This window comes from Hibiscus syriacus, unplaced genomic scaffold (genome assembly GCF_006381635.1).
Source record: "Hibiscus syriacus cultivar Baekdansim isolate YM2019G1 unplaced genomic scaffold, ASM638163v2 tig00116997_pilon, whole genome shotgun sequence".
Classification (NCBI taxonomy): Eukaryota; Viridiplantae; Streptophyta; class Magnoliopsida; order Malvales; family Malvaceae; genus Hibiscus; species Hibiscus syriacus.
This window is the reverse complement of record NW_024063513.1, coordinates 1,575,146-1,596,463: the sequence shown is the minus strand read 5'-3', so window position 1 is coordinate 1,596,463 and position 21,318 is coordinate 1,575,146. Positions and strand designations below refer to the sequence as shown.

General features: G+C 33.6%; 5 protein-coding genes across 8 annotated transcripts in view; 4 read left to right on the top strand and 1 right to left on the bottom strand.

The window, feature by feature from the left end:
- Window positions 1-401: 401 nt before the first annotated feature.
- The window catches only part of LOC120194458 (ferredoxin, root R-B2-like), a 28,206-nt gene continuing 7,289 nt past the window's right edge, over window positions 402-21,318 (top strand). Inside the window, exons 1-2 of the mRNA XM_039196768.1 lie at window positions 402-570; window positions 1,982-2,451. Of these exons, the coding sequence (XP_039052699.1) occupies window positions 1,990-2,445 (456 nt within the window). The 5' untranslated portion in view covers window positions 402-570; window positions 1,982-1,989 and the 3' untranslated portion in view covers window positions 2,446-2,451. The remainder of the gene's footprint in view (window positions 571-1,981; window positions 2,452-21,318) is intronic.
- On the top strand, window positions 7,615-11,438 carry LOC120194452 (glucan endo-1,3-beta-glucosidase 14-like). Of its 4 annotated transcripts, none has more exons than XR_005522973.1 (4): window positions 7,615-7,851; window positions 8,199-9,232; window positions 9,393-9,486; window positions 11,156-11,438. XR_005522973.1 is itself a non-coding variant. In XM_039196763.1 (4 exons), the coding sequence occupies exons 1-4, from the start codon at window positions 7,794-7,796 to the stop codon at window positions 9,384-9,386; spliced, it is 1,053 nt and encodes a 350-aa protein (XP_039052694.1). In that variant the 5' UTR covers window positions 7,615-7,793; the 3' UTR covers window positions 9,387-9,473. The 4 variants fall into 4 exon arrangements, 2 of the variants coding, with proteins under 2 accessions (XP_039052694.1, XP_039052693.1); XR_005522974.1 differs by having other exon boundaries at window positions 11,153-11,438; XM_039196763.1 differs by lacking the exon at window positions 11,156-11,438 and having other exon boundaries at window positions 8,199-8,506; window positions 8,603-9,232; window positions 9,330-9,473.
- Window positions 15,248-16,643, top strand: LOC120194454 (rho GTPase-activating protein 1-like). Its single transcript, XM_039196764.1, has 5 exons — window positions 15,248-15,417; window positions 15,495-15,615; window positions 15,703-15,822; window positions 15,907-16,137; window positions 16,227-16,643. The coding sequence occupies exons 1-5, from the start codon at window positions 15,269-15,271 to the stop codon at window positions 16,626-16,628; spliced, it is 1,023 nt and encodes a 340-aa protein (XP_039052695.1). The 5' UTR covers window positions 15,248-15,268; the 3' UTR covers window positions 16,629-16,643.
- On the bottom strand, window positions 16,890-17,771 carry LOC120194456 (glycine-rich RNA-binding protein GRP1A-like). The gene is made up of 2 exons (XM_039196765.1): window positions 17,611-17,771; window positions 16,890-17,325 (listed from the first exon to the last, which is right to left on the bottom strand). Exons 1-2 carry the CDS (start codon window positions 17,762-17,764, stop codon window positions 16,967-16,969), a joined length of 513 nt encoding a protein of 170 aa, XP_039052696.1. The 5' UTR covers window positions 17,765-17,771; the 3' UTR covers window positions 16,890-16,966.
- LOC120194259 (peroxidase 60-like) lies at window positions 19,430-20,921 on the top strand. Its single transcript, XM_039196621.1, has 5 exons — window positions 19,430-19,439; window positions 19,694-19,854; window positions 19,947-20,126; window positions 20,221-20,380; window positions 20,476-20,921. The coding sequence occupies exons 1-5, from the start codon at window positions 19,430-19,432 to the stop codon at window positions 20,919-20,921; spliced, it is 957 nt and encodes a 318-aa protein (XP_039052552.1).

The following is a 21,318-nucleotide window of genomic DNA, read 5'->3' as shown; positions in this document are numbered from 1 at the left end:
TTTCCTTTAAATTTTAGACCTAACATGTATCATTTTCACTTAGGTAATTCAATAGATAATTGATATCCTTTTTGTTGTGGTACCCAAAGTCATTAATCTTCGTATTAAATTTGTAAAAAAGTAATATAAGTTTATTGAATCAGAAAAATATCTTTAAATTAATTAATTATTAATTTATAAATTAATTAATTTTTTTAAAATTAATAAAATTAAGTAATTTATATATTACTAATTTATAAAGATTTTAATGTATAAGTGTATATATTTCATCAATGGAATCCATAATTCCGATTTGTTTCGGCTTAACAAAATAAAAAATAAAACATGGGCTAGGGTTTAGGTAGGTTGTGGAAACATTTTTTATTTGATTTAGAAAAAGCCCAAGCCTTCGCCTTTTTGCCTGCCAACAAGTGCCAAAAGCCGAAACCCCCATTGATACCAATCGCCGAAGCCGCCGACTTGAACATGGACCAACATTCTCAATATATAAATTAGATCATTAGAAAACAATCACTATAATTAAGTTTTTAAGATTCAAAAACTTCGATACCCTCATTTTCTCCCTACTTTGTAAGCTCCATTTTCCTATCCCCTTTTCTTTAGTATTTTGCATGTCCATCTATATCTCTACATCTAGGATCTCTTGTTTTGTTTGTGATGTCTTTTAAGGTCTGAGTACTTGTTTCTGATATCTGGGTTTTTGTTTATTTGTGCCCTCTCTAGGTTTGGGTTTCCTGGTTGAATGTGGTAGAAAAAGGTGATTTTTTTAGAAACATGAGAAAAGTTTTATCATTTCTGTAGGTTTAAAAAACATTCTAAGAATTGTCGATAGGCGCAAAAACAAGGATTTAATATTTCAGACAACATAAACTAGGAAAGCATCCAAGATGAAGTAATGACTTAAACCTACAGAAATGATAAAACTTTTCTCATGTTTCTAAAAAAATCACCTTTTATTCCTGCTCAAATGGAGACAGGAAAAAATGGGTTTATAAAGCATATAAGTAGACCAAGCTTGCAATAACAGCTTCACTTTGGTTTGCTTACTGTGCATTTGAGTTTATTGATCGTTGTTATAAAGATTATTGGGTTATGATCCTTTTGCAATGGATAGAAAGATTGAAAGGGAAACCTAAATGGGCATGGTTGGAGTTGATAAATAATTGTTTGAAACTATTAGAATTTGTAAAGATGATACTGATAGATAAGGATGATTTGAGTTGGAGGATTTATGTACCCAACATAAATATATATTTCTCGGATCTTGCAATTGAACCCTTGTATGTGGGATTAAGTCTTGTCGCTTCTGTTCTGGTCTTATTATGAGGGAACACCGGTATATTCTTTTAAGAAGATTTTGTTAATTTATTCGAAGTATGGAGCCTCGAGTGAAGAGCAGGGAGCCCTTAGCTTGTCTCTTCTCATAGTGCTCCTGACATTAATTGTCTTGTTAATACTGCAATGGATGATAGCATTTCTTTTTCATCAAGAGTATTAACAGGTTACAAGTTTCACTCTTATTCTATTAAATTTTTTTACAGGTATTTAGAAGAGCGTAAAAAACAGCTAGCCATAGATTAACTTGTATGACATACAATCTTCTTTAAGAATGAGAGAATTGTAGTAAACTAGTAAAGGAAGAGATGAAATATGTAGTAGCATATAAAAGACAATGTTCACGTGTGCCATCTTGGGATGCTAGTTCTTTCATACCTTGAAATTGATATTACGTCTACTTTATTATATTATGTTACTCATGATATCAAAGTTATATTTAACAGCTTATTAAATGTTGCTGCTAAGGAATCATAAATCGTGCCATTGTCCCAGAATCAACAATCTGAATATTAGCTCACTGTTCCCTTTCTGATTTTGCTTAGTTATTTGTTTGGTTTTGATGCCACCTTTTCAGCTTTGTTTGTACTAGGCCATCCTGCTTTTCTGATTATATATGTTTTGTACAAATATTACTTGGTTTCAGGAGTAAAGATGGAAACTTTGAGTCTCACCTCCCCTTACATTGTTAAATCTGCAATTTCCAATCGATCTACAAGAGCAATCGTCAAAGCCCCAACATGTCTTGGATTTGTTAAGAGCATCTCTAAATCTTTTGGCTTGAAGTGTTCCTCCAATTACAGAACCACAATGGCGAGCTCCTACAAGATTAAGCTTGTAGGACCAAATGGTGAGGTGAACGAGTTTGAAGCCGCCGATGATCAATACATTTTGGACGCAGCCGAGGAAGCAGGAGTTGAATTGCCATATTCTTGCAGGGCTGGAGCTTGCTGCACGTGTGTGGGGAAAATGGTTTCAGGTTCTGTGGATCAATCCGACGGCTCTTTCCTGGATGAAAAACAAATGGAGGATGGTTATGTGCTGACCTGTGTTTCGTACCCAAACTCAGACTGTGAGATTCACACCCACAAGGAAAGCGAGCTCTACTAAGTATTTGAAGACTTGAAGCTCTTCCCCTGTCCTATGGAACTGTCAATATTATCTCTAATAACAGGAGCTGTTTTTAAAACTAATTTAAAAAATGATTTGATTTCATCCTGGGCTTTGTCCAAAATTGAAATGAACAGAACTTAGTTATTTACAATTGGACCTGCATCGCCAATAGTCTCAAAACCATGACTGGTGTTCAGTCCAGATGATTTTATAGTTATTTTTTTTAAAAATGGCATGGTTCAAATATCAATTTGTGCAATTATTTCTTTCATATCAATAGTACTGATTTTAGTAATAAAAAAATCAAAATAATTAACTATAAGTTAACAAAATAGAACAAGAGCATGAGACAAAGTTAAGGATTTAATGGGACCAGAGTTTCTGCAAGAGAAAAAGAAGTGATAAAATGAAATCACCTTTTTCATTGACCACAACCTCACTGAAAATGATACAAAAGTAATGTTGTTCTGAAGGGGTTATGCTGCAGATTTGGACATCACCGCCTCATATATTTAGGTGCCAATGCCCAATGGGTATTCTACTTATATATATAAATATTTTTGAAAATGGAGTGTTTGATCAAAGTTCAAAATGGATTGAACAACAGAAAAAACAAAGGAAAAACATGAAATGGACATGACCTCGGAATCAATTAAAGCATCATATTTCTCCCTCACGATGAGTGAGCCTAAAGACACTTTCTTTTTCCTTTTATTATATGCCCACAGAATGCCTTTGCCACTTATATCCGTACGTCTCCATTTCTCACTTCTCGTTTTAGCTTTCTTATTTCTCTGCATTTTATTTTATATATAGGAAGGAAAGAGAAAGCGTTGGCTCTATCCTTGGGCTTTCCCGGGGCAAAAGTGAAACTGCCTTTTCTTTGGTGAAAAAATGGCCTTTGCTATATAAAGGTCATTCCGAATGCATCTGTAACCTTTTTAGCAATGTCAAATAAATATAAATATATAAAAGTCTTAAATTTAATTAATAAGATGATAGCATGCCGTGTGTGAACATTATTTGTTTCATTAGTTTGGCAACGTAGACATTTTTCACATCCAGAATTTGCACACAGTTTATTTTCTAACAAAAAGTTCAAAAGATTCCATTATATACATTTAGCAAAGTAGATAAACCGAATTATCTAGTGGTTAAAAATGATTTTTATTTTTAAAGGTTTTAAATTCCAACATATCGTATATCATGGATTTAAATTTTCATTATCAAATGTGTTAAGAGTATTTTAAATAGATAAAATATTATAATTACCTTTAACTTAATAAAAAATTCATGTATATAATTTTAATTATTTTTATGTTAGATAGATTACTTATCTATATATAAATAAACATAAAGTTTTATCATTAAGTATCGTCATTATTACTTGGTGCAAAACGAATCAAAATGCATGTTTTTAGTCCGCACATTAAACTAAAATGCATAATAGTTTTGAAATTTAATATAAAATAGTTCTTTCATAAATAATGAAATTATAATTTCAAAAGCTGTAACACCCGGAAAAAAATATATTTATAATTAAGTAATTTGGTGAAATTTGAGGACTAAATTAGAAGTTTTTAAAACTTATATATTATTTTAGAAGTTGAAAGAAATTCAGAGACCAAATCATGAATTTTTCCAACTAGTTCGGCATCAAATTCACGTTAAATGCGTGAATTGATTTCTGATTTCAAAAATAATTCATAAAATTTCCTCTCTCACACCCCTCTTTTCAAACCTGATCCCGACGCCGTCTGACCACCGATCGTCGATCCGAAACCACCATCGTGTTCGTCATCGAACGGTGAACAAAACCCCGTAAACCGATCGTAACGAAACGTTGTCTGACGTCGTGAATTTCAATTCAAAGTTTTGACATTTGTTTAACACCACCGCAGTGAAAATGGGTCAATTCATCGTCGATCGTTGCTCCGTTTTCGACATCTCCCGCACCATCGTGTTCCTTGTGTCGTTCTGAGTCCACCAGTGTCCGTTGTCGCCGGCGCGTGAGGGAGGTGAGAGAGTCAAAGTTTCCGAAGAGTTGAAATCGAGCTCTCCACCGTTCAAAATTTTGAACCGAGCTTGGTAAGTGTCTTAAAATCGCTTAAAAAAATTTAGAAAATTTTCAGGAATTTTTCGGGCTCTGTCAGACGTCTCACGCGCCCCCACGGGCCACCCCTGCGCGTGGGGAACTTCGAAAACTGTTGGGGCAGTTTGACCCAATTTTGACCCGGTTCGACCCAACCCGTTGAGCGTTGACCGTTGACTTTGACCAAAAAGTCATATTTTATGTTTTTCGACGTCCTGAGTCCAATTTCGAAATTCGTTTTTCCAAATTCAAACCCGAAAGCCTCAAAATCGTCAATCAAACTCGTTGACTTTGACCAAAAAGTCAATTTTCAAAAATACGCATTTTTTGTTTTTCGACGTCCTGATTCTGATTCCGCAGTCTGTTTTGCCAAATTCGAAGCCGAAAGCCTCCAAATTGTCCGTCAAACCCGAAAAATACATATATACTTAAGAGTTTTAGCTTTGAATGATTAAATTAAGACTTGAGGATGATTAGTTATTGTTATTTGAAGGTACAAGAGACTCTCATGATCACTCGACAGCTCAACCCATCTCCTCTAAATCCGTTAGACCATGTGTGCCAGTATTCACTCGTATGACCCGTAAATCTTATGATTTCATAAATTAATTATGTTACCCACTAGTAATATAGTGTTATTATGAATTAGGTTCAAAAACTGTAGCAGCGCGTGGCGAGGCCAGTACTCAATAGATCTACTGTTTGAACCTATTATCGAGGTGTGTTTCCTATATATTACTTAATTGTTTTATTGTTTTAACATGTGGTACACTAAAATCTATAATTACTGTTTTATTGATGCACCGACTTAATGGTTATGGCTTATGGATTATGACTGCTATTTGATTATTGGTTTTCACTGGTATATGATTACAATGATTAAGGATTTATGGAAATTATGTCACGGTGCAATTGTATTTTTGAGATACTGATTTATAAAGTACAACTCTGATCAAGCTGGAAAATTTTTATGGACTTAGTGTGACTCTTAGGTAGGCTCCGCGGCCCTGAGATCATTCTCGGATAGGCCCTGCGACCCTAAGATGTATTCTTAGGTAGGCCCCGTGGACCCGAAACTTTCTTGGGTAGGCTCTCAGACCCTAAGATGTTCCCTTAGGTTAACTCTTTATACAATGGGTTTAAACTACGAGTTTAAAAAACTACACTACATTATGATTTATGAGATTTACTGAACTATTACTTGGTTAGTGTACCTATGATGATTTTATAGTAATGTTGAGACACACTGAGCCTAACTCACTTTTCAAAAATATTTTTCCCTTTCAGATACTTTTGGTTAGATACACATGATCAAACACTTGGAGGATCAACACATCTATTGTAGTACATCTAATTGTAATGTTGTTATCTTTCAAGTTGACTTTATTTTGGTAATATGTGCTTTTATTTTGATGTATTTGTTTCATGGACGACTATTGCTTTTGATATTGATATTCGGTTTATCGTGATTTAGATTTTACGATATGCTTTAAAAAATTAATTTGTTACTTTTTAGTTTTATATTACAAGTTGAGTATTATTGTTATTTCTTTATACTTATATATATATAAATGTCATTTGTAACATGATTTTAATTATCGAATAATGTTTTTTTTAAATGTATTTATGATTCATGAATGTAACTTGTTGGACTTAGTAGAAACGCATTGATCGGGTCTAGAGGTTACAAAAGCATTTGGATTATTAGTCAAAGAATATTTTCTTGTATCAATATGCATACATCAAATATAAAATGGTATTGATTCTCCTCAATAAAATAAATTATTGGATCATTTTGCATGCACGTTAGCTATTGATATTTCAAATCTGCTTCATTACTCTAATAAAAATATTGAACTTTTGAAGAAAGAATTATATATATATATAAAGGTAGCATTGCATTTGTATTATGGACACTCTTCAGTTATGTTATACACGTACACGCAGCAATTCAATGTTATTATATTCGTACTTTTTGACTTTTAAGGGTTTATGAACACAAAAAATACAAATAATTTATTTTGCAAAGTATATCAGAGATTTTTAATTGTTTAAAGAAATTTGATGATTTTTAATATTTTATATAATTAAATTTAATGTATGTGGCAACGATTTGATATTTTTAACAACAATGTAATTATATTTAAAAACTTATCTTTAATTTTAATATTAACTAAAAATATTTAATATCTGATCTTTTTTTATATCAGTTATACTCATATATATTTACAATATGTTGATATATAAATAAATAAAAACATGAACTCAACGAATTCAATAATTAAAGGATTATTATTGTTTTTTATATCTCAAATTCAAACACAATATTTATAAAAATGTATAACGTTTATTATCAAATGATAAATATTACAACTCTAATTATATGTTTGAGATTTCAAAATAAACTTTCCATTAGAAGAGGAATAAATATATAAAATCAAACACATATGTTGGTAATACGTGTCAAAGTTAATAATCTTCTCAAATCAGTTTATTTCATTCACAAATGTCAAAGTTAAAACTCTTAATCTTACTTAACAAATCTAAATCTTATTTTGTTATATCAACTTATTGTTAATAATTATTTTAATATACAATAATATATTTTTAATTAATATTTAAATAATTAATCATTTTAATAAATATTATGAAATTATATTATAACTTATTCATGAGTATTATTTAAAATATAAATTATACATATATGTATGCATGTTTAAAGCATCTAATTGTATATAAGATTGTAGTACATCCTGATCAATTCAACGGTAATCAATTCTCCAGAAAGTTTCTCATAATTAAACTAGGAAATTAAGAAATTGTTGGCCGATTTTCATATTTTTAAAATTTTAAAAGATAAAGGATAGAATAAAACAATTAATTACCCATTATATTCTCCAAGTAGGCGTTCACTTTCCAGGAAATGTTTTTTTTATTCGAAACAAAGTGCGAAATCGTATCAAAAGAGAGGAGTTGGACACGCGGCTTGTTTTTGGAGATGGGAGTGAGGATAGGAGGGGAGAACGGGGGCAGGAGATTTGGATTTCACGTTTTCTTATTACAAAAACCGAGTACTCTGGTGAAACAGAGCGAAGAGAGGGAGAGAAAGACAGAGTTGTGCATTTATACCGAGAGGCAGAGAGAGAGAGAAGAAGAAGAAGAAGAAGAAGAAAGCGTTTAAGTGGCGAATGATAGATCGTCGCTGAAAGTTTTGGTTAAGAGCCTGGTTTAATCCAAGATTAGATCAGTTGTTATGGCTGCTTGTTCTTCTCTTCTCTTTCCTTTGCTTTTGGTTCTTCTCACTTTCTCAGGTTCATATCCTTCGTTTCTAACTTCCAACTCTTGTCTCCGTTTTTGAGTTGATGGTCATTTTCTTTATCCGTTTCCAGAGGAATGAAAACAGAGTTTCTGTCGAGTTCATAACCATGGCATTTCAATTTCTTAATTTTTTTTATAATTTCCATGCAAAAAAAATCATATATTACTGTTTCTTCGATTGTTAATCTGAGCTAAGCGCAATTCATTTTTATATAAGATACGATCATTTGTGGGTGATCAATGTTTAGTACACAAGTATAATTAATTTCTGCTCAAATAAACTAAAGCTTCGATTGTCAATGATTGATCCGTTTGTTTCTTTTAATTTTTATGTTTCCAGATTCATCAGTGGAAGTCCATGGTCTCGGAGTTGGAATCAACTATGGCCAAATTGCAAACAATCTTCCATCTCCAACCCGTGTCTCGCACCTCCTCAGATCCCTCAATATCAGCAGAGTTAAACTCTATGATGCAGATCCCAATGTTCTTGTTGCTTTCTCCAACACAAATGTTGATTTCATTATTGGTTTAGGGAATGAGTACCTTCAAAACATGACCGATCCGATCAAAGCTCAGACCTGGGTTCAACAGCGAGTTCAACCCTACCTTACTCGGACCAGGATCACTTGCATCACCGTGGGGAACGAGGTCTTCAAATACAATGATCATCAGCAATGGTCCAATCTCCTCCCAGCTATGCAAACAGTTTATAATACTCTTGTTAATCTTGGCCTTGATAAACAAGTATCCGTTACCACCGCGCATTCGCTCGATATCTTAAGTGTGTCGTTCCCTCCTTCGGCCGGGGCTTTCAGGCAAGATATTGGGGAATATCTACATGGTATCTTGAACTTCCATGCTCAGGTCAAGTCCCCGTTCTTGATCAATGCCTATCCGTATTTCGCGTACAAGGATAGCCCGAATGAGGTGCCATTAGACTATGTGCTTTTCCAACCTAATCAAGGGACAATGGATCCTTTTACCAATTTGAAATATGATAACATGTTGTATGCTCAAGTTGATGCTGTTTATTCAGCTATAAAAGCAATTGGGCATACGGATATCGAAGTCCGGGTTTCAGAGACGGGCTGGCCTTCCAAAGGGGATGAAAATGAAGTAGGAGCTACACCAGAGAATGCAGGATTGTATAATGGCAATCTGTTTAAAAGGGTAGAACAGAGACAAGGTACACCGGCGAAACCAAATGTCCCGATCGATATATATGTTTTTGCTCTTTTCAATGAGAATCTAAAGACAGGTCCAGCATCTGAGAGGAACTACGGCCTCTTCTATCCAGATGGCACCCTGGTTTATAACATTGGAGTTCAGGGTTATCTTCCCGAGTTGATATATTCATCAGCTACAAAAAATAATGTAAGAAAAGCGTTTCTTAATTTTTCAATAACTCAAGCATTTTATTTAAATAATGACATCTCCATTAATTCTCTTTAGCTTTGAGCTTTCTTTGCAGGGATTCTTAGTCTGCAGTCTTCTGATCTTGGCTATGACATACTTGATCTTCTCTTGAGCATAGGTCAATTTGACTAGTTAGATAGCTATCCCAAAGGGAAAACACTCAAACAGTATTGCTGGAGATGACTCGAATTCCAGGGAAGAGGAAATTTCAGGTGAGATATTCAATGCCATTTGAAATGTTGCAGCATACATCAATTAATAAACTATCAAAGTTGTTCATCCCTATTTCTTTAAGTAGCAATGTGATCCATGTGCACCATACATGTGAAGCCATGATTACATGATCCATTTGCATGTGAACATGGATGGATGTTAATGCACTACACCAGAGTCTAAGCCTCATATTAGTTGATCTCTGCCAACTCAGGTTTCTTTCATTTACTTGACCATCAACAACCTCATAGTTTAAATTGTGCTGGCACAGTGTGCATTTTTCATGCTGCTAACCCTCTTTTCAAATCCTTTGAACTCATCAAACACTCGGGTTTCGAGAAGTTGGAGTTGAAGTATTCAGATTCCAGCCTTTCTCGTGTCGAAAGATTAAAAATTTTGGATCCGTCTTCTTGTAAGGTTTTGACCCCACGGCATCCATAAACAAGACCCCAAATGGGTGGTGTCAACTCCACGTATGCACCCACTGTCTGGTCTGGTGTGAAACCTCAAACTGCTATCATATATATATAGTTCATTTTAAATATGGTAATGGGTCTCTATCTTTATTATCTCAGCCTGCAAAGTTTTATATCATGCATGTGAAATCAACGCGTATCGAAATTCTTCCTTGTCGTCAGCTATACAAAAGTCCAAATTGGCTTCCATCAAGAAGGCAAAGACAGAAAGCCATTAGAATTTGTCTAATGGCCGACAGCCACAACTCACATTTCCTCTTTTATTTTATTTTCCATCGTTTTCTCACCCAAAATTAAATCCTGAGGCGGTTGAGCTCTTATCTCTAAAGATGAGGTTCGACAATGTGCTTACGTTCTCGGTGCCTAGGCGGCGTTAGAAGTTTTATTCAATGTCTCATAGGTTTAGGTTACATCTCTATTTATAATAAAAAATCTGATACATAATTACATAATTAACCTTGTCCAAATTCGCTCACTCCCCTTCATCCCCTATTCTCTTTATTGATATATTTATGAGCCATACCTATCACATGGTTTATTTAAGCTGCTTAAATGTCTGCTTATAATTAAGAATTTGTTTTTATAGTGATTATCTAGTAAAGTTAAAAGTAGGGTGGTAGCTTTCAACCTCTTGGACCATGCTTTTTTAATTATGAAAACCTTGCATCAGCATTAGCCAATGGATAAGCTTGACAGATGGACCATTTTATTTGACCATTCAACCTACCGACCAACCTGGCAACCAGATCAACTTTTGATCCTCTGTTGGTTTGGTTTGACAGTCTCTTACCTGAAGAAGTTGGTACACTGATTGTCTATCCTACATGAAATACTAATGTATCTCCCTTGTTCCGATCATATCCGAAACTCGTATTCGACTCGTTTTAGAAATGTAAAAACTTGTATATACCGAATTTGTCACACCCGAGTCTTAGTAAAATAGGTCTTAGCTCACTAACAACATCAGTAGTGTGTTATATTCATGAAAAATGTGAACATCAAACAGGTTCCATACATATGACCTCGGTATTATACTTTGCAACCATGTAAATTTTAGGATACTGCAATAACCGAATAATTTGTACCACCAATCATGGATTTGATGTTTCTTTTATGCATATATTATTTGATTTCCATTATAACATATGATTGATGGATGGATTGGTTGGTCGGTTCATTTTTCTGTCAGCAGGTATGAGAAAATCAGTGAGGAATTAGTTCCAGGAGATGGAGGAGGGCCCTAGTTTAAAGGTGACATTGTGGTAGCCAAGGCAGTTAAAATCACTAACAGTTGATACATGGATTTAAATTTTATATATATATATATTCTTTAATAAAAAAAATACATAATAAAGATGGTGAAGTTGATGAGGATTTTGAAGAAGGCTTTAGCTGGTTTTCATGTTGTTCCCTATATAGTTGTTGGAAATATTGCTCTGTATACTAAAATAGATTGTTTTTGTATTGTTATTCTTGCATATTAAGAACTTTACTGTGTTCACTTAATTTGATATTGTTATTTTTATATTTATTTTATTTGTTTATTTATTTTATTCTAGCATATTTTACGTGTTACATTTTCAGAAAGATGGATAAATTCAATTATTATATTTGATAAAAATATTATTAGTTCTATATATCAAAAAAGCATCTTAAATTAGTGATTAGAAAATCCCAATCCCAAATTGTTTGTCGAGGCATGAAGGGTAAGGATGTAATACCAAATTCTTGAACCAATCAAAGCAGAATCAAATGCTTGCGAATCACAAGGTTAAATCAATCGTCTTTTTAATTCTGAAATTGAATACTACTTTCACTGATTAAATGCAAAAAGCTTTCCATAAATGATTTTTAAACCATTACATGCAGATGCTGTTTCATGGACCATTTATAGTACAGTGTCGCAATAATGCAAAAGTTGATTATTTATTAGTCAATACTTAAACAAAGCTCATTAGGGTTTGCTTAAATCTTTTTATGGGTTATTAAATGCTATACATTTTTATAAATAATTTTAATTTTATTTAGGGTTAATGCCTAAATAAGTGCTCAAAATACGCTTTTTTTGTCAAATAAGTACCTACGGTTTTTTTTACCTATCCAAGTGCCTAACGTTGATGAGAAAAAGATTTACTAACTCATCTAAAGCTTAAAACAAGGTTAATGACACTCTAAGTAACTCAAATTTACTAGAATAAACTTGAATCCTTTGAATTTCTTAACTTTCCCAAAAACCCATTTTCTAAAATTTTACCCAAAACTTAAGATTTAAGGCTTGAATTGAAGCTTAAGGGATGGATATTAAGGTTCTTACTTTGCTTGTTTCTAATTAGGCTTGGAATTGGGAATGACAGGAAGAAAGAAATGAAGAGGGGAAGGGAAATATTTTGGTGGGTTTGGGTTTTCACGTGAAACCTCTTAAAATAAGGGGTTTCTATCCTTTAAAACAAGAAACGGATAAACGACACTTTTGGTTCCTTACCTTTAAAACCCAACTTAAAATCATCACTACCCCTTAAATCTTAGACCAAACTTAAATCCAATACCCTATTGCATATGTCCAAACTGACTTGGGAGATCTAAAAGACTATAGGTTGCGGATTGACCCGAACTACTGACCCAAAATTCAGGATATCACACGCTTGGCTTCTTTGGTGTGTGCCATTGCAACAACAATATTGCAACTCGAGTTACTGGAAACCTAGAAACTTAAACAAAGCAAATCAAGGCAATGGTTGGCAAAGAATGGGGGAACTTAGGGTACTATTTATAGTTGATTGGATGGGCATTGCCTCAATTTATTTCAAGGAACATTTTCAGGTGGTTGTTGCTTGCTTAATTCAGACAACTTCTTGTTTGTGAGCAGATTTGCTTACTCCACCAGTGATGTTCGGTGCTCTTTTTATATCTATAATACATATTTTATAATTTGATTTATTGGATTTAATTTTATTTATATTAGAGCTCATTGAGCGACCTTAATAATTAACGTTGGCGTTATTCTCTCAAGAAGTCCTAAGTTCAAGTGAAATATATATGGTCTGCTACGTTGCTTTGCTTCATTAGAAGATTAACATGATATAGAAATAGACAACGAGCCTTCAACTTTTGTTACAAATTAATTAAAGAATGGAATTTTGGTTATTGTCGAGTGTTAACAGTCTCCAAAACGATCATTGGCCCATTATTAAGCAAACACTGATGTGGTTTGCTTCAATCACACCAAATACTTATATTGTATGGTTTTAAAATCTTTTTACAAAATCTTACTTAACCTTACACTTAAAAGGTTATTAACCAATCTTGTTTATAATCATTGATATTATATTTATTAATCGATTAATTTAAATTAAACATCGTAAATCATTTTTTAATTCAGTTTATTTCATTCACAACTCAATATATATATATCATTTTTACTTGATAAAAAATTGATATGCATATGGGATTTGTATTCGTGAGAGCTACGTATAAACTTTCTCTTACCTAAATATAGTGACATGGGAAGTATGTTAGACTTGACGATGTATATATATATCTTATCATATCTTTATATTCATTTTCGTATTATTTACACATATTAGAAAAGCTACAAGTTGAAACATAATTGATGAGAGTCATATGACTATGCGACAAACCCATCAAAGGGGAACTTGAATATTTAATTTAATAATTATTTAACCGTCGATTAATCATTTTGTTAAAACTAAATTTATTAATAAAATTAAAAAGGTATAATAAAAAAATCTTACAAATATGTACATCTTAATCGCCATTTAACTTTTATTAAGGTGGTTGCATATGTTGTTTGAAGAGTAAATATTTATCAAAAAAAAAAATCATTGGATATCGTTAGTTTAAAAGTGTTCTTTAATTGTGGTGGTTACAATGAATGTGTTTTTTAAATTAGATGACTAAAATTCAAAATTTTGTAAAAATGGAGTGACTGCTGATGTAGTTTACCCTTCATATATTATGTGTATAAAAACGGGTATCTTATTATTATAAACTGAAATTGATTAATTAAATTTCGTTTAAATAATTAAAAAAAGACTCCGAGTTTTATCATTCTCATTATGTAAATTATTGTCTAAGTTTTTCGTTTATAAATTTGATAAATCGAGTTATTTTTTAACTAATTTAATTAATCACTATCAATTGGTAAATGTCAATATCCCATGGGCAGGTAATTTTTTGTTGAAACGTGCCCAAGATGAATAAATGAACTAACCATCGGAATAGACCATCAAACGCGTCTTGACTGGCTGATAGTTGAAAGTGTAAGCCACCATTAAATTAAATATTCTTTTTTTTATTGGTACTATTCTAAAACCACTTATCCCAATAAGCATTTTGAGAAAGACAATCCAACTCCGATAGCCAATCGATTAAATGTGTATAAGACATTATCTGTTTAAAAATAATTCTTAATTTCTTGATATTGAAACGTTCACACTATTAGCATTCTCAATGCTCAAACTCAGGTCCTCAAGAAATAACAATAATTCTTTTATTAAGAAGGTCACTTAGTTCGTGCTTCATTAGCATATGAATAAATTTTAGATGCTTTAATATTAATTATATCATTTTTATGTCAATTTTAATATTAAGTTTTAATTAAGATATTAAATTATTATTATTTCTAGAATTAAACTATTAAATTATTAATAATATGATAATGTAGTCGTTTTTATAAAAAATAAAATCTTTTTATAATCAATGTTGATTAATTATAATCCGTCATTAATCATTGTTTATGACAAAATCAATACAAAATATTTGAAATACTAATAAATCAGTCTTTTTTATAATAATAAAAGTTAACACTTATTGTTCATTTAAAATAATTCTTCATTTCTACCAAATTTGGCTTCTTCAACGCTCCAAAATCCCATAAAACAAACACCCAAAAGAAAGAGAAAAAATGATTCTAGTAATATATTATATTTGTGGATTTTCAGGTAATGATTCTCACGTTTGAAAACACCCTTTTACTTCAATCCAACTCCATCATCTCTCTGTCTCTTCCAAATCCTGATTCTCAAAAAAATCTTCTCATCTTCCTTATTTATTATTTTATTTAAAATATTCGAAATGAACATAACTGTCATAGCCAACCATGACCGATGTCCGTTTTCCTTCACCTCAAAGCACTAACAACACTTCCTCTTCTGAACCTGAACCCATGATGACAGAAATGACTTCATCAACGCTGTAACCGAGAAGGGAGAAGAAGAGAACAGAGATCAGTTGTAATTGTGGGCTTTGGTTGCGAGTAAATCATTGACTGCTTGTAAGTATAAGTATGGATGGAAGGGAGCATTGCGCTATGGAGATCAGTTGGCCGACCAATGTCAGACACGTCGCACATGTTACCTTTGATAGGTTCAACGGCTTCTTGGGTTTGCCTGTTGAGTTTGAGCCTGAAGTTCCCAGAAAAGCTCCTAGCGCAAGGTTTTGCCGTCTCTACCAAACTTGCATTCTTTGTTGCCTTGTTTCCATAACTTGGTTCTTTTTCCTTCTTTCGGCAGTACGACTGTGTTCGGAGTTTCCACAGAATCCATGCAGTTGTCATATGACTCCAGAGGGAACATGGTGCCAACAATACTCTTGCTAATGCAAAGACGTTTATATGCCCAAGGAGGCTTGCAGGTTTAATTTCCTTTTACAATCCTTCGTCTTCAACCTGCAGGTTTAGTTTCTATGTTTTATGCCTTAAGTCGTTATTCGCACATGCAGGCAGAAGGGATTTTCCGAATTAATGCCGATAACAGTCAGGAGGAATATGTTAGAGAACAATTGAACGCCGGAGTGGTTCCGGAAGGGATTGACGTACATTGTTTGGCCGGACTAATCAAGGTATGATAATGCCTTGGCCATTTCTTCTGTTAATGCCTTCTTTTTTATATATATATATACCAATATGCTGTGGGTTATGCTTAGGCTTGGTTCAGAGAACTTCCAAGAGGAGTCTTGGATTGTTTATTGGCCGAGCAAGTGTTGCAATGCCAAACTGAAGAGCAGTGTGCTGAGCTTGCAAGACTTGTAGCCCCAACGGAATTTGCTCTACTTGATTGGGCCGTCAATCTCATGGCTGATGTTGTTCAGCAACAACATCTAAACAAGATGAATGCCCGTAATATCGCTATGGTTTTTGCACCAAACATGACTCAGGTGAGTTTCTTATAATCTTCACAGATATGTATATATGTAATATAATGTCCTGATTGTTGGCTGCCACTCATTGCCTATTTTGGTTGCAGATGACAGATCCTTTGAATGCACTGATGTATGCAGTCCAAGTGATGAATTTCCTCAAGACACTTATCTTAAGGACCCTGCGAGAAAGAGAGGATTCGGTGATCGAGCCAACCACCGCTGTCCGTCTGGAGCTTTTCGATGATAACGGAGATCAGAGCCCTTCAATCTCCCGCATTCAAGATGCTGAAAAGGAAGATGAAGAGAAAGAGCTTTTCTCCGTAGTTGAAGAACCTCCAAGTGAAAGTTTCAGGAATTATAATATGAAAAATGAGATGAAAGATGAAGAAGACCACGGCGCGACACCGACCGTCCAAGGGCTAATCACTGATGCAGGTCAGCCTGATGAGACTGAAACCTTCACCGGTGAAAGAGATGCCATATTGCCATTGTTGCCAACTGCCTGAAGCCTGGTACTCAACACCTAAGATGCTCTGAAAGATTAGTTAGCTATTGTTCAATTTGGAAGTTGTGAAGAAAGACTTATGTATCTTTTCAGTGTGATGAGTGGTTTGTTTAACCTTTTTAAATATTTTTTCCAATTTAAGTTTGTATATGATTAGCGTAACTCATGTAAGGAAAGAATTATAATAAATAAAGATAAAAATGAGATGCAATATGAAGTAATAAAACTACTGCAATTCTCCAATCAAAAAAAAAATACCACTGCAATTCTATACACACACATATATGATATATGTATGTATCCTCATATTCATACACATGAAAAGAAAATTAAAGATCATCAAATGTTTGTACAATAAAACAGAGAAACAGAAGTGATGAATATTAAAGCCAAGCAACTTGAGCCAACACAGTTAATGGCGCCACCGTTAGACCCATGGTGATGGTAACGGTTATGATTCATGGCACCTGCAGTATAAACTGGAATCTGTGCTCCCGATCCTCTGCCGTTGTCCCCACCATCACCTCCTCCTCCATTGGCGCTGGCAGCCGTGTCTCCTCCGCCACCGCCGCGGGCTCCAGCAGCTGCACCACCACCACGTTTTTTAACAACTCTGATCACGTGCTCACCTCCTGATTCAGTCGAGATTGAGACTGGCTTTGCCGCCTCCTTTGCTTCTTTATCATTTTGGTCTTGGCCTAATTCAGAATATTAACTATTTCATCAATTTTAATTTTTAATATTTAAAAGAAAACACGGTGGAAAGTTGCTTAATATATCCAAGATAAGAAACAAATTAATTCACACGGAATGTTACTTATATCTAATTAAGAAATTATGAACATATTATCGTTTCACCTAATTAAGCTTAAAAGAAAAAACTAAACTTGGACAGCTTTAACTGTGAGACAATCAACCACAAGAAGAAGCGTATATGAAAAAACTAAAGCAACTGAAGAATTAATATGAATATAATTAAATACCTGCAAGCACGGGTTTTGGAGGAAGTGCAAGAAGAAGATGAAGGTGAAGGAAGAGCAGCAAAAAGAAGGTTGCTGCTGGGAATCTCAGGTGCTTGAAGCTCATATTGAAGCCGATTTCCAGCATAGAGTAGCTTTGCAAATTTATATGTTTCATAAAATATTTTCAGTACTGTCAACTCATATATATTCAGTTTGCGTGGCCGAGTGGAGTAAATTGGCTTATTTATCCACGTATTACTCGAAAATAATATCTGTTTATGATTATTTACAAAAGTGATACTCGAATTTATTTTATTGACGGCAAACACATTTTCTTAATTATTTGAATTATTATATAAACCTTAACAACCTAAACAATATGATATCAATAAATAAGAATATATATTAATCAAATATCTAATACGACATACTTTCTACGTATCGATTTGGATATTGTTTTTCTAAAATGGAATTTTAAAAAGATAAGATTTGAATAAATAAATAGAATAAACCAGCCCACTTGTTTCCAGCAGACAGCATCGTTTTCCCTTTACAAAAAGTTATTCGCCACATAAAATATTATTACTATGATAATTGTTCAGTATATATCCTCTCCCACACTCGTTAGTGCATGTTTGGACCGACTTCTCCATTTTATCTTCAGCATTTTTTTTAAAAAAAAAGGAAGGGTTTGGGTTTTACTTATTGCATAAAGAAGAAGATAGCATTTTCTTTCTTTATTGATTAACAAAAAGAAAGCATAAAAGATGAGAGCCACATGAATTTCTTAATAAGGTTGGCCTCTTCTTGCCTCCTCTCAAGAAATCAAGTTACAACACACTTTTACTTTGAAAACCGACCCTTGTGTTAGGTTTGAAGTGTAATATACCTTTAAAAAGTGTAATGTATATTTATTTAAATTTTAAAACATTAATAAATTTTATGAAAATATAATTTATGAGTTATTATTATCAAAAATGTTAAGAATACGAAATTAATTTAATATCAGAAAGAAAAAGAAAATAACTATAATTTATAGTTATTTTCTTATTCTTTATTGAGTATTAGTGGATATCTCTCTCGCATGCACATGTGTTACTGTCAATTAATTAATGATTGTGATCATTATAATCATGTATCATTGATACGTTACGCGTGTATAATCTTTTTAGAGATAATCTATTAGTTAAATTTAATGACATATTTTCTATCCATTTTAGCCCCTTCTCCTAACTTATAAATAGAGAGTTTTTGTGCTCATTCTAATCATCTAAAAAAGTGCTAAAAATCATTTAAACAATTCTCTATTTTCTTCAAAATTTCTAAGAGAGTCGTATTATTAGTTTTCTACAAAATTGTAAAGTACAGTGTTAATATTAGGGCACCGTTCATCTTAAGGATTATACAAATCAAGATGATTTTATTCTTAAAACAATGATTCATCTATGGTACGATCAAATTAATTCAATTTCTATGCTACAATAAAATTAGGGATATATTGCCAACTAGGGAAAGATTGAGGGGCGGGTAGGGCAGTCACCCCTGAAAATTTAAAATTATCACATATTTTAAATTTTATTTTTATGTATCTTCTATTGAAAATTTATTTTCGTCTCACTAAAATTTTATAAATTCCAGTTCACCTCCTAAGTTCAAATCCACCCTTAACAAAAAAAAAAAAATTATCCTTCTTTGAACAAAACCTAATAAATAAATAAATAAACTGTACGAACATGAGATAAAAATAATTCAAAACATGAGTGCCATTCAAAACATGAGATAATAAATAAATTTTAAATTTTCATGGAATGCCATTTTGCATGTTTTGCTCAAAGGAAACATGAGTGCACGTTTTTGAAAACGACACACAAATTGAACTATGCTAGCCGGCCGCTGCTTCAAGGCTGGTCGTGCTCGCCATTCAATTAGAAGCTAGCTTCGGTTCCTATATATATATATATATATATATGAATGTTCTCTATAGATTTCATCTCATCTCCATTTGGCAATTCCCAGAAGAAGAACAAAAAAAAATGATATCAAGGGCAGTAGCAGCAGCTGCGTTTTTATGTAGTACTTGGTATCATCCTTGTGAATTTCACAGGCCAGTGCGACGCATCTCTCCAGGTAGGATTTTACAAGGGTAAATGTAACTCAAGTAACGTTGAGGGCATTGTGTTCTCGGTTGTCGAACGAAGATTCAACGAGGCAAAAGGAATCGCACCTGCTCTCATTCGTTTACATTTCCATGATTGCTTCGTCAAAGTAAGCAACTGCAGGAGTTTTCCTTCTTTTTTTCTTTTGTTAGTTTGTTATGAAAATGGGTTTTAAAGAGTTGGATTTCACATGTTCCAAAGGGATGTGATGCATCGATTCTGTTAGACGGCGACTCCAGTGAGAAAAACGCGACCGCGAATCTAAGTGTTAGTGGGTATGATGTAATTGATGAAGCAAAGGGATTGCTTGAAGCAGCCTGTGAAGGAGTTGTTTCTTGTGCTGATATCATCGCCATGGCTGCTAGGGATGCTGTACAATTGGTAATATCTTATTTACGATGTAAAATTTCAGAAGATAAATTAGCTCCAGCTGTCCAGCATAGTTTGAAGACAAGTTTTGTTTGATTTGATGCAGAGCGGAGGAGAACGATATGAGGTTCAGACCGGAAGAAGAGATGGTACCGAGTCTTTGGCATCGAACGTCAATCTTCCTTCACCAAGATTCTCAGTTTCTCAATCGGCTGATGCATTTAAAAATAAAGGAATTGGTCTTGAAGACATGGTTTTACTCCTAGGTATATTTTTACTTCAACGTATATTTTAGTCATATACTTGAAAGATCATAATTTGTGTGTGTATATATATATATATATATATGCATGCATTGCAGGTGGTCACACAATAGGGTTTACACATTGCTCTTTCATTAAAGACCGGCTTTACAACTTCGGGGGCAGCAGGAAGGCGGACCCGACAATGGATCCGTCATTAGCTGAGCAGCTGAGATTAATCTGTCCGGAGAAGTCAGAAGCCGACGCAGCTGTGAGTCTTGACCAGAATCTCACGAGTACATTTGTTTTCGACAGCTCCTTCTACAATCAAACAAAGAAACACAGAGGAATTCTTGGCATTGATCAAGCGTTAGCCTTGGACCCCTTGACCAGTAACATCGTGGCCAATTTAACTACCGGCAGTAACTTCACTGCTAGGTTCGGACAGGCAATGGTTAAGTTGGGATCTGTTGAAGTTCTTTCTGATTCACAAGGGGAGATTAGGAAATTATGCCGTGTTGTTAAAAACAAACCCAGCTCCTCCTCCTTCGGCCTTTTGGGTTGATTTCTTTTTCTTTACATACATGCCTTTTTGGTTTTCTTGGTCCTTGTTGTGTTTCACTGCTCATTGAATTCGATTTGTAATAAATTATTCTTTCCATGTCCATGTATATCTGCAAATTCCTAACTTGATGCCACCCAAGTTACTATATGCGCCTAATGCTGTTCCTTTCCCTTAGCCCTTAACATAAAAATAATATATTCGTCCTTGATTACAACAAATTTAATATAGTTGTAACCATGGATTTAAATAATGATTGTAGCATGATGTTAGGGACATAATGTGTAAAAGGAAATTATCCCATCAGTTTCACCTTACAACAACTGCAAGAAAACAGCACCCCACCATCCACACCAATAGCGACGAGCCATATACATGGGAGAGGCCCATCCCCCACAAT